General features: G+C 44.2%; 1 protein-coding gene across 1 annotated transcript; it reads left to right on the top strand.

The window, feature by feature from the left end:
• Positions 1-720: 720 nt before the first annotated feature.
• LOC115950080 lies at positions 721-1,305 on the top strand. The gene has a single exon (XM_031067331.1). The coding sequence runs from the start codon at positions 721-723 to the stop codon at positions 1,303-1,305; it is 585 nt and encodes a 194-aa protein (XP_030923191.1).
• Positions 1,306-12,805: the final 11,500 nt, after the last annotated feature.

Raw genomic sequence — 12,805 nt, forward strand, 5'->3', positions numbered from 1 at the left:
TTAGACTCCATTCTGTCCTTGTCCATGCGAGAAGGAGAGACCCTGAAGGCCTACTTGGACAGGTATTGGGAAATGTATAACAAGATAGAGGGATATTACAATGACGTCGCCATCAGCACATTCAAAAGAGGCCTGCCGACAGAGCACGGTTTAAAAAAATCCCTGACTGGGAAACCGGTCACCAGCGTGCGCCAACTCATGGACCAAATCAACAAGTACAAGAGAGTCGAAGAGGACCAACAGATTGGAAAGGGCAAAGCGAAGGTTGTCCTTCAGGAGAGGAGGGACTTCAGGTCAGACTGCTTTAACAACAATAACCGACCGATAAGGGATTACTCGGAGCAGTCTGGATCCACCGGGGCACAGGTGGTCCATGCTGTGTTCCGAGAACCACTACATAAGATCCTAGAGAAAGTGAAGAACGAACCGTTCTTTTAATGGCCAAATAGGATGGCAGGCGACCCCGCGAAATGTAACCAAGATCTATATTGCGAATATCACCAAGAGCCGGGCCACACCACTGATGACTGCAGGAATCTAAAAAACCATTTGGACTGACTGGTTCGAGAGGGAAAGCTGAGACACCTCTTGCATCATCCTGGTGGACGGCAGGAGCAAACGAGCTTCGAGGCAAGGCAAAGCACATTGAGACCGCCCATTGGCACGATAAATGTAATTCTTGCCGTTCCAGGAAGAACCGGCTCCTATCCTTTCAGAGTGATGTCGGTGGCCCGACTCCCTGTTGAAGTTGACGATCGGGAGTCTAAGAGGGCTAAAGGGATGGCCTCACCCATAATCGGATTCTCGGATGATGATAAAGTTGGAACCATCCAGCCCCACGACGATGCTCTAGTCGTCAAACTCAGGATTGGAGGATATGACGTGAAGAGGGTGCTAGTCGATCAGGGCAGTGCTGTGGAAGTAATGTACCCCGACTTGTACAAGGGGTTGAAGCTGAGACCAGAAGACCTAACAACATACGACTCCCCTTTGGTGAGTTTCGAAGGGAAAACTGTCACTCCAAAAGGCCTGATTAGGCTGCTTATACAAACAGGCTTGGACATAGTGGAGGTGGACTTCATAATGGTGGACGCATACTTGCCCTACACTGCCATTGTAGCCAGACTGTGGCTTCACGCCCTAAGAGCTGTATCATCAACCTTACACCAAAAGGTGAAGTACTTGTCGGAGGGTCAGGTCAAAGAAGTGATAGGGGACCAACTCGTAGCCCGACAATGCATGGTATCTGCCATCTCGCGACGACCGAGTATTGAACCCTCTACCATTGCCGAGGACAACTTATAGCAATTAACGACCCCAGCTCTGGCCTCGGGAGATGGGGGACCCGCCAATAAAGCGAGTTGTGAGGATTTGGAAAAAGTTCTTGTGGGCTTTGATCTGGAAAGATTTTTTCAAGTCGGCTTAGAACTGCCGCAGAAGGAAAAGCTGATTGACTTTCTCAGAAAGAATGTGGACGTGTTTGCATGGGACGCCTATAAGGCTCCGGGGGTCAATCCGAATTTCATTTGCCACTACCTTAATGTTAGCCCGGCCATGACACCTAAGAAACAACCTCCTCGGCGACCGTCGAAAGAGCACGCGGATGCGGTGAGGGAGGAAGGAAATTGAAGAAAGCAAGGGCTATCAAAGAAGTTTTTTACCCCGAGTGGCTAGCCAACACAGTTGTGGTGAAGAAGAAGAGTGGGAAGTGGCGAGTCTGCGTGGACTTCACAGACTTGAACAAGGCCTGCCCGAAGGATCCTTTCCCTATGCCTCGGATAGATCGATTGGTGGATTCGATCGTGGGACACCCTCGAATGAGCTTCTTGGACGCCTTTCAAGGCTACCATCAAATACCCCTAGCTGTCGACGACCAAGAAAAAACGGCTTTTGTCACCCCGTTGGAAACTACCCCTATAAAGTGATGCCCTTTGGCTTAAAGAACGTCGGGTCGACCTACCAGAGGATGATGACCAGGATGTTTGAACTATAGATGGGAAAGAGCATCGAAGTCTATATAGAAGACATGGTGGTGAAGAGTAAGTTAGTGTCCAATCACGTGAAGGACCTTGACGATGTCTTTGAAATTCTGAAAAAGTACAGGCTGCACCTGAACACGTCCAAGTGTTCATTCGGAGTGGGATCAAGGAAATTCTTAGGTTATATGGTGACCCATAGAGGTATTGAAGTCAGCCTCGACCAAATTAGAGCTATCTATAGCCTGCAGCCTCCTCGGAACCCCAAGGAGGTCCAAAAGCTCACTAACATGATCGCCGCCTTGAACCGTTTTATCTCTCGGTCGGCGGATAGGTGTAGGCCTTTCTTTCTCTTATTGAACAAGTGGAAAGGGTTCAAGTGGATAGAAGAATGCGCCCTGGCCTTCCAACAGCTTAAAAAGTATCTGTCTCGGTCGCCAATCATGTCCAGTCCCAAAGCCGATGAGGTTTTATTCGCCTATATTGTCGTGGCCCTTCATGCGGTCAGCTTGGTGCTGATCCGGGTGGACAATGGCATACAATGGCCTGTCTACTACATGAGCAAGTCGTTGCATGAGGTAGAAATCCGTTACTTCCCCCTGGAAAAGGCCATCCTGACGATCGTGCAAGCCACGAGGAAGCTCCCCCACTATTTCCAGGCACACACCGTTGTTGTATTAACTCAACTCCCGCTCAGGTCAATACTCAGGAGTGCCGATTACACAGGAAGAATAGCCAAGTGAGGGACCATTCTTGGGGCCTTCGACATTAGATACATGCCTCGCAGCGCTGTGAAGGGTCAAGTCCTCGCAGACCTAGTAGCTGAGTTTGTTGAACCCTCACCAAAAGAAGGGGAAGAGATACCAATCACGGACGAGAAATTGGTCGGCACAGTCTCTCAACCAATTCTTGCCTATTGGAAAGCATATGTGGACGGCGCGGCAAATTAAAGGGGCTCTGGGGTGGGGCTCGTCCTGATTTCCCCCGATGGGATTACCATCGAAAAATCGTTAAGACTGGGCTTCTCCGCCACGAATAACGAGGCAGAATATAAGGCCTTGTTGGAAGGAATATCTATGATCCATAAACTGGACGGGAAATCCATAAATATGTTCTCGGACTCAAGACTTGTCATAGGACAAGTAAATGGGGAATTGGAGGCGAGGGATGAAAGAATGCAAGAGTACCTAGTCTAAGTCAAGCGCTTGCAGGCGCGTTTCAACTATTTCAGCCTAATGCATGTATCCAAGAGCAGAAACACCCATGCTAACTCCCTTGCCACGCTTGCCACCTCCTCGGCGCAACCCCTCCCTTGAGTTATACTCGAAGAAGATCTATACAGGCCCTCGATGGTGAGAACCGAGTTGGTGCATGTTCATAGCGTCAAGGTAGGGCCTAGCTAGATGGATCCTCTAGTACTGTTTTTAAAGGAGGACATCTTACCCGAAGAGAATATCGAGGCCGACAAGATTAGAAGAAAGGCTTCTTGATTCTAGTTGTCCGAGGACTTGAAACTGTATAAGCGCTCATTTTCAGGACCGTACTTGCTATATGTACACCCAGATGCCACTGAGGTTATCTTAGAGGAATTGCACGAAAGAATTTGTGGAAGTCAAATAGGGGGTAGGTCTTTGTCCCACAGGGCCATAACGCAAGGTTATTAGTGGCCGAGCATGTAGAAGGAGGCGCATGAATACGTGAAGAAGTGCGATCAATGCCAGTAGTTTGCCTCGAATATACATCAACCAGGCAGGGCCCTTAATCCGCTGTCTAGCCCTTGGCCATTTGCACAGTGGGGCCTGGACATCCTAGGACCATTTTCTAAAGTAGTGGGGAACAAAAGGTTTCTTCTCGTCGACACGGATTATTTCACAAAATGGGTCGAAACTGAGCCGCTGGCAAACATTAGAGACGTTGATGCTAAGAAATTTATTTGGAAGAACATCGTTACCAGGTTCGGAGTCCCTCACACCTTAATCTCGGACAACGGTCTCCAGTTTGATAGTAAAGCTTTCAGAAGGTATTGCAGCGAGTTTGGAATTACGAATAGGTACTTCACAACGGCTTACCCACAGGGGAATGGGCAGGCCAAAGCCGTCAACAAGGTCATAATAAATGGGTTGAAGAAGAGATTAGATGGCGCGAAAGGAAGGAGGGTAGAAGAATTGCCCCATGTCCTGTGGATGTACCGCACCACGCCACGTAGGTCCACAGGAGAGATCCCATTTTCAATGACCTATGGAGCTGAGGCCGTTATTCCTCTAGAGACAAATTTCCCAACACTAAAGACCAGCACATTCTGCCCTAATGCTAACAATGGGCTACTAGAAAAAAGTTTAGACCTCATCGAGGAAAGAAGGGAGAAAGCAATGGTCCAACTCACCTACCACCAACATAAGCTCAAGCAAGATTATGATGCTAAGGTGAAGCTAAGACCCCTAGCACCTAGGGATCTGGTATTGAGGAAAGTCTTGGGCACTGCAAGAAATCCTGTGTGGGGAAAGCTCAAACCAAATTGAGAAGGCCCATATCGTATCACCTCGGTGGTCGGCATAAGGGCCTACTTTTTAGAAGATTTGGATGAACATGTAGTACCACATCCTTGGAATGTAAATAACCTGAAAAGGTACTATTATTAATGAAAGTTCGTATTCTTGGCGCCATACCACTGTGCATTTTTATCTAAGTATTAACCACTACGCAGTTCTATCTAAGTGTTAAACAAAACCCAAGTCTTGCCTGGCTCCTCGGACTACAGGCTAGGGGGAAATTAACCACTACGTGGTTCTATCTAAATGTTAAACAGAACCCAAGTCCTGCCTGGCTCCTTGGACCACAGGCTAGGGGGAAATTAACCACTACGCGGTTCTATCTAAGTGTTAAACAGAACCCAAGTCCTGCTTGGCTCCTTGGACCACAGGCTAGGGGGAAATTAACTAATACGCGGTTTTATCTAAGTATTAAACAGAACCCAAGTCCTGCCTGGTTCCTCGGACCACAGGCTAGGGGGGAAATTAACCACTACGCGGTTCTATCTAAGTGTTAAACAGAACCCAAGTCCTGTCTGGCTCCTCGGATCACAGGCTAGGGGGAAATTAACCAATACGTGATTCTATCTAAGTGTTAAATAAAACCCAAGTCCTGCCTAGCTCCTCGGATCATAGGCTAAGGGGAAATTAACCACTACGCCGTTCTATCTGAGTGTTAAACAGAACCCAAGTCCTGCGTGGCTCCTCGGACATAAGCTAGGGGGAAATTAACTACTACGCAGTTCTATCTAAGTGTTAAACAGAACCCAAGTCCTGCGTGGCTCCTCGGACCACAGGCTTAGGGGAAATTAACCTCGATGCAGTTTTATCTAAGTATTAAACAGAACCTAAATCTGCGTGGCTCCTCGGGCCACAGGCTTGGGGGAAATTAACTATCATTCTTTCATTCATACTTAGTCGTATTGCTTAAATTTCGAGTAACGGTTGGTCCTCAGAAGTTTAGTAACATAGCCGAAATTCATTCATAACAAAGGCAAAAAAGGAAGCAGTAAAACAAGATTCAAAGAAGAAATCATATCATTCATTAGGCTCCGAAATGTATTTTCTTACAAACATTGGCAAAAACTAAGGAAATGAAAGATAAAAGAAAACAACTACAAGAAAAGTCCTACACTAATGTCCTAGGCTTTATCTTGGGCTAAGCTCTTTGCAGGGACCTCTGCCTCGGGATGATCACCTCTTGTCGTGGGCTTGGGTCCGGCCTCCTTGGCTTGCGCAACAACGTCCCTTGTAGTCAGGGCGTCCTCAGGCGATTTGTCCTTAGCGGGTGGCTGCACCTCCTCGTTCCCCCCTTTGGCTTTAGGTATGAGGGAATCTGGAACAGTGATCGGAGCAGAGGGGGGCTCCTCAGGAGGAACCGAACCTGGAATCTCGCGAATATCTTCAGGAAAGAAGATATTCTCAATCTTCCTAAGGTCGGAGTCTGCAGGAACTGCCGCCCGGTCCAAGGCTACCCCCCAGGACATGGTGATGTAGTCCTTGTAAACTGCAGCCACCTCCTCGGTCAGCCTGGCCTCAGTATCCGCCATTTCGCGCTCGTAGGAGGTTGCCATCGCAGCCTCAGTCGCCTCCTTGGCCAGGCGAGCCGCCTCTTTTGTTTGTATTAGCTCTGCCTTGAGGTCCGAGACCATTTGCTTCTCGATCACGAGGTTTATTTCAGACAGATGAAACTGTTAGCGCATGTCCTCGGCCTGCTTGGTTGTAGTCTTAAGGCCCGCCTCAGCACTGTCTCGGGCCTTAAATGCTTCTTTTATCTCCTTGTTCAGGCGGTCTTTTTCCAGCCTGAGGGCACCCATAGCCTTCTCCACGGTAAGGCGGGACTGAACCTCAGTGTTCAGATCTTCCCGAGATTTCTTGGCCCACTTCTCAGCCACGAAGATTTGTTGAGTGACTTGCACGGGAGTAACGGAAGAATCATTAAAAAGAAAATAACGAATAGGTAAGTGTGGAATAAAGAAACTGAACAGGGAGAAGTCTTCGTTTTACCATGGCCAGATCTCTCTTCAGCGACATGAAGAGATCCGGTTGCTGAGTAGCCCGGAGCCCCTCCATGTCACGAGGCAGAAGGAGGGGCTGTTGCAGGGCCTCGGCGAGATAAGACGCCTGCCCTCGTTGGGACTCCCAGAGAGTTGCGTCCCACAAAATAGGGGCGCCTTCCAGCTTTAGGCGGGGGGACCAGATGCGCTGTTCCCTCCTCATAGCCGCCTCATCTCGACTATCAACGAACCTTGTTCTTTTTTCCTTGGGCTCTTTACCTTTCTTCTATTGTTTCGCCTTTTCAGGGTTGACCTCACCCTCTTCCAATTCTTCCACTGGCCTCTTCCGCCTCAAATTGGGAAAGGGTTGTAGCGCGGGGTCAGTAGAGGGAGGAAGAGGAGGGGGAAGCTTGGCTGGAACTTGCTCTTTGGGGGCATCCTTGGAAGACTGCCTCTCATTTCTATTGGATAAAAGGCCCCTCAGACCGGACCTCGGCTTCAAGTCCATGTCTTCCTCTTCAACCTCTTGGCTAGTGTCAATCTGAGCAATTACTAAGGCAGGAGTGTGAGCCGCCGAGAAATGATCAATGTCCGAGCCGGAATCTAAGAGCTCTACAGGCCTAGTTGACACCTCTCCCTCCTTTACGAAGCGGAATTGGTCGATTTCAGCCTCAAGAGATGAATGCGAGGAGTCAACTCCTTCTCCTGGGGTGGCTACCTCTTGGAGAATGCGTTGAACGGGCAGTTGGGCTGGTGGTAGGTCTCTCCGAGCAAGAAAGCCTGGTTTAGAAACGTCGATGTGGGATAATCGGGGACTTCCAGCCCTTATGGCTTGACTCACATCCACGAAAGCACGAGAGAGGGGCTTGTAGTCCAAGATAAGGGGAGCGGCACGTAGTTGCCTGTCCTTACTCACAAAGATCTCAGACCTTAGGAGGAAGTTGAGGGCTTGGACGTTGACCAAACTTATCCTCGGAGTTGTTTGTTCTTTGTCTGCAAAATACCCAAAGGGAGGGTTATGTCAGTTCGAGAAGGCAAATAATCAAAACCAAAACTGAAATAAGTGAGAGGAAAGCTCAAAACTAAGATCCCCGCTGAGGGATCTGACCTTACAGTGCCCCACCTGGTGTTCCCGCTCTAACTGGGCAGTGAAGACTGTCGTGCCATGCTCCGGAGACGATTAAATGGTCGTCCTTCAAGCCTTTGTTGGACTGGGAAGACAGGATATCAGCCTCACCTCGTCGGACCTGGATTTCAGGTAATACGACTCATTGAGGCAATGGCATTTGTACAAGTGAACTACATCGTGCCATGAGAGGCCAAGGTTCATCTGTTCGTTCAGAGTGTCTACGCACCCCAGGATCCGGAACATGTTCGCGGCACACTGGTGAGGAGCCAGCCTATGACCACGCAAATAATCCCTAGTTATCCTCCCTATGGGGATCATCGTTCCTTCTTCTCTGAAAGCTATCATTGGAATGGCGACCTACCCCGTCCCTCTCTTGATTAAGATCTAGTCCGAGGAGCAATATTCTAGACCTACTCCCAGCGGGATACGGTATTTGGCCCTGAAACCCTCCATACCGACCGGAGAATCTACCAGTTTCTCAAACTTACTCATCCTACTAACCCTAGGTGATACAAAGAAGGTTTACTTAGGGAAGGAAGTCGGGAAAGGCAACAGAGAGGAAAGGCTAAGGAATACGGGAAATGAACACTTACGGAAGCGAAGATCCTAAACCTCTCGAGCTTGTGAAGAACTCGTCGGAAATCCTCACGGGAGTGGCTATGGAGTTTTGAATGTTTTGCAAAAGGAAATACTGGAGTGCTCTGGGACGTTTGAGTGCTTTTTCTAAAAAAAAAAAAAGAAGGGGAGTAATTCCCCTTAGAAGCCTTATATAGCAAGGAGGAACTGAACGGTCTTACTCCCGCCCAAAGGATTGGGGAAATGTTAACCGTTGATTAGGCGCCCCACCGTTGGATGCGGGGGACATAAAGCCACCTAGCGCAATTAATAGCGCCTTGTGGGTTACGAAACGCAGGTAGCAGTAATGAGGCACGTGAGGCTGTATCTCCACATGCGTGAGTTAAGAAATTATAGTAAGTAATCTCATGAGTATCAAAATCCCGCCTTTTCTCCTCGGATAAGAGGGAAAACCCGGAATTTTGAGGGGCTATTGTAGGGGCAAAGGCCCAAGATCATACAATGGGTCTTGGGTCCCGTATGAAAATTCGACCACAACCGAGGAGAAGGTGTGGGTGCAAAAGGGGCTCTCGGCTCGATTCTTATGGGCTTGAAGATGTTTAAAAGGCGGTCTGAGGAGAAATGTCTTCTTGGATGTAACAAATATGGCTCAAACATGCACTCTGCCTACTAGAAGGATCCACCCCTACGAGCATTAGTAACAAGGATGAGTCCTACAAGCCCGTAAGGAGGAAGAAAGCGTAGGATGCCAAGGGAGAGGCTGTAGCTACCACATTAAATGCATAGCAGCTACTTTTTTGGCCGTATTAATGTGGAGAGGACTTGTGAACAGTGTTGCCTTAGCTATCATAACTCACAGAAAGATGGGGGGGATGTCCGATGGAATAGGCACTCAAGTGAAGGTCCGGATGATTAACAAATGTAAGGCCCTGATGACTTCAAGAGAACTATATAAGAGAGGGGAAACCCCGTGAAGTGGGGGACGGAGAAAAAAGGAACTAAGAACAGAAGAATAGTGCTAGAACCATAGCCTTTGAGTAGGGATTGATATATATCCTCCATGTCTCCTCGGACTGAATATCTAATGGACGTGAAGGGGGGTTTTCTTACTCTCGATTGTTGCATTGCCCAATTTTAGCTAGTATACACTTCGTTAAGGCCTAATTCTGTAGCTCACTCCCTATAAATTCATTGTTTCGGGCTCCTTGGGCCAGAACCCCACACCTGTTGGACCTGGGCCCTGAATCGCGACCCTACAGTAACTTTTAAGGAAAATTTAAGCACTTTTTTGTGCCATAAGACTTATTAATTTGTAGACATATATAAAACCACTTTATCAAAAATGCTATAGTTACAATATATTATTGTAACTATAGCATCTTAAATTTTGTAAATAAAATATTTATAACAATGATATTGTTTAAAATTTATGCCGGTCGGTCCATACACATTGTTAATTATCCCCACCAAAAAAAAAAAAAAAAAGTTTTATTAGTTTCACATTTAAAGATAGAGTTAGATCAGTTTGTGATTCTTATAGCCATGTTATAGTAATCCATGTACTGTCAAAATAAATATAGATAAATTACTAACTCTTAAAAGTTTTCTATCAATACATGACCTGGCAAGGTACCCTTGAAAGAACTTTCTAGTTTCGCCGTTATCAACATAAACTTTCATTTCTCCAATAGTAGAACAAAAAGAACATAAAATTTTCCTATATATGAAACTGGGAAACATAAGTGCGTTGTAATGAGCTAATTAATGTCTGAAGATGGGGGTTGCACGCGGTAGAGTGAGGCTTATATGAACAAGTATATATTAACGTACAGCAAGGTGAAAATTTAATCGATGTTCGATCATATAATTTAATCGGAATTCTGATGATGATTACCAAAAGAAGCGAGTCCTGCTCAGTGATTTCAGCTTCCTTCACTTTCTGTGCTACAGCCTGAGGAAAACGATTACGATACAGTGAGTTTCTAAAGCGAATGATCAATTAGAAATCCAAATAGGGAAATCAATGATGAGCTCAGTTTTCTGAGAAATGTGAAACGAAAATCATGGGGAAATTGATGAAAAAGTGTGGGTAAACCAAAAAAAAAAAATCAAAGATGAAATTAGGGTTTGTGATTTGTACCTAATCGGAGTTGAGAAACACAACGCCAAGAGAGATGAAGAGTGACAAAATCGAGATCATACCTAATCGGAGCTGTGCGATTACATACCTAATCGATGATCGTCGAACTCTATGGGATCGCCATGATCGTCGAGCTCTATGAGATTTCCATGTGCTCTGTGAGATTTCTATGCTTTCTCAGTTCAGGCTTTCAACGAAAGAGTGATAAGAGCTCTATGTGTTTGTTGGTTACGTTTTGGGCTATATTTTTAAATTTTGTTGGGCTTTTTTCAAGGGATGAAAGTGTTGTTGTGGGCTTCTTTTAAGGGCTGAAAAATTTGCAATATTTTTTCAAGGGCTGTGGGCTGAAAAAACACCAAATAACCTTTGAAATAAAGTTTAGTAATATAGAGGGTGTTTGGTCATTGATTTCAAAACATATTGTTTAGTGTTTAAACACTAAACATTATTGTTCAAAAATAAAAAAAATATGTTTGGTAGACCATTTCAGAACAGGTGTGTTTGAAAAATATTGTTCAAAACATATGTTTAAAACAATGGTTTTTGAAATCACCTTCAGGCTGATTTTAAACAATAAAAACTAGTGTTGAGTGGCACTTTCGTAATTAAATTGAACAGTATTTTGGGTCCACCAGTCAGCTTTTTGAAAGAATGAGTCCACCGGTCAACAAAAATTACTCTCTCAGCCACACAGACAGGCGGGACAGCAACCCAGTAACATTAAAAAAATATTTTATATTTATTTTGTACTTTGCTGATTTAAAAAATATTTAATTTGTACTTTATTCAGCTTTTTTTTGCCATCTAACACATACATACCAAACACATATTTTATATTTTTGAACACTGAAACATGTAATTTAAACCATGATACCAAACATATTTTTTTGTTTTATAAACACTAAAAACATGTATTTCAATAACACTTTTTAAACTACAATTTTCACATCTTTTTAAACAACAATTTTTGAACACTATAACCAAACAGGCCCATAGCTTCCCGCATTTATATTTATAACCACATGCACCTCTTCCATATTTGCTGCTATTTCATATTGGCAAAGACTACTACATTAATGTTCCTATATATATATATATAAATAAAAGAGAGAAAGAGGCAAATCAATGAAATCATATATATATATATATATAATAACTAATAATCAAAACTTTTTACTTTTCGTTGGCCACTCTTCATTCCGCCACATGGTTACATAAATTATTGATACGTTCACTTTAAAACACTAAACAATTGTATCTTTTCGGTGATTTGCTTATTTAGTTTCAATAGGTAACTACTTATTATTGTTTATATATGCTGTTTATTTTTTGTTTTCTTCTTTTCGTTTTTCTTTTTTCTGTTTTTTTCCCCTCTGCGAGAACAAACCCAGCGAAGGTTGTGGACTAAAAACAGAGTACCCTTGACGCTACTGCTATTGGTAATTCTTTTTTTCACAATCATGCTATTGTTTTCTGTTTTTAATTTTTAATTTTTATAACAACAAACATTTATAACTAAGGTATTGAAATATTTTATGCACACCATGTGTTTGAAAATTTTTTGCGTAGAGTAAACCAATTGCCGGTAAAGTGTTTTGTCTTTGTCATATTTGCTGTGTTTGCTCTATGTTTGAGATATTTTCCAACCATTGTATAAAGTTGTTTTGATGCTTGACAGTAGTGGTGGGATTAATTAAATTATATTATATTAAGATATTTGTCTTCTTGAATCTTTGTTTGACTGAGCATTAGTCTATATATTTGCTGGTCTGTGTGTATTGTGCCTGCGCTGCATTGTTTGGTTTTAAAATACAGTTGGCTTATAATATATTATATGATATTAAGTTTTTTTTTGTCTCTTACGGTTTATTGCTTGGCTGGGCATTATTTAGATTCTGTAGTGTGTTCGTACTGTGCTACTCTTTTTCTGCAATTCGGTGATGAAGTCAAAGCAAATGTTTTATTTGCATCTCTTGGTAAGTGCCTAAGTGGTGATTGGTCATTGTAGTACATACACGACAAAATGGTAAGGCAATGGATAACTGCCTTAAGATTTTATGTTTCATTAAGTAATTTAATGTTTCATCTTTATACAAAATTGTTTTCCCGTGCATCGCAAGGGTTAGCGACTAGTATATATATATACACTCCAAATGTCACCATCCATCACAAATGGCAACTCCACCATTGAAGTTGCTACTTTAAGTTTGTAATGATCCAAATGTCACCCTTCACAAATGGCAACTCCTCCATTAAAGTTTCAACTTCAATTTTGTAGCTCCCACGTACTGATCCAAGTGTCACCCTTCTTCACAAATGGCAACTCATCGATTGTAAGTTCCAATTTTACTTTTGTAACCCCCAAACTGATCCAAGTGTCGCCCGTCTTCACAAATGGCAAATCCTCCATTGAAGCTGCAACTTTAATTTTTGTAACTCCCACACTGATTCAGATGTAA

Source organism: Quercus lobata, chromosome 6 (genome assembly GCF_001633185.2).
Source record: "Quercus lobata isolate SW786 chromosome 6, ValleyOak3.0 Primary Assembly, whole genome shotgun sequence".
NCBI classification, from domain to species: domain Eukaryota; kingdom Viridiplantae; phylum Streptophyta; class Magnoliopsida; order Fagales; family Fagaceae; genus Quercus; species Quercus lobata.

Bases quoted from the DNA above. Each gene is read 5' to 3' on its own strand.
- LOC115950080 (XM_031067331.1), top strand. From the start codon at position 721: ATGTCGGTGGCCCGACTCCCTGTTGAAGTTGACGATCGGGAGTCTAAG.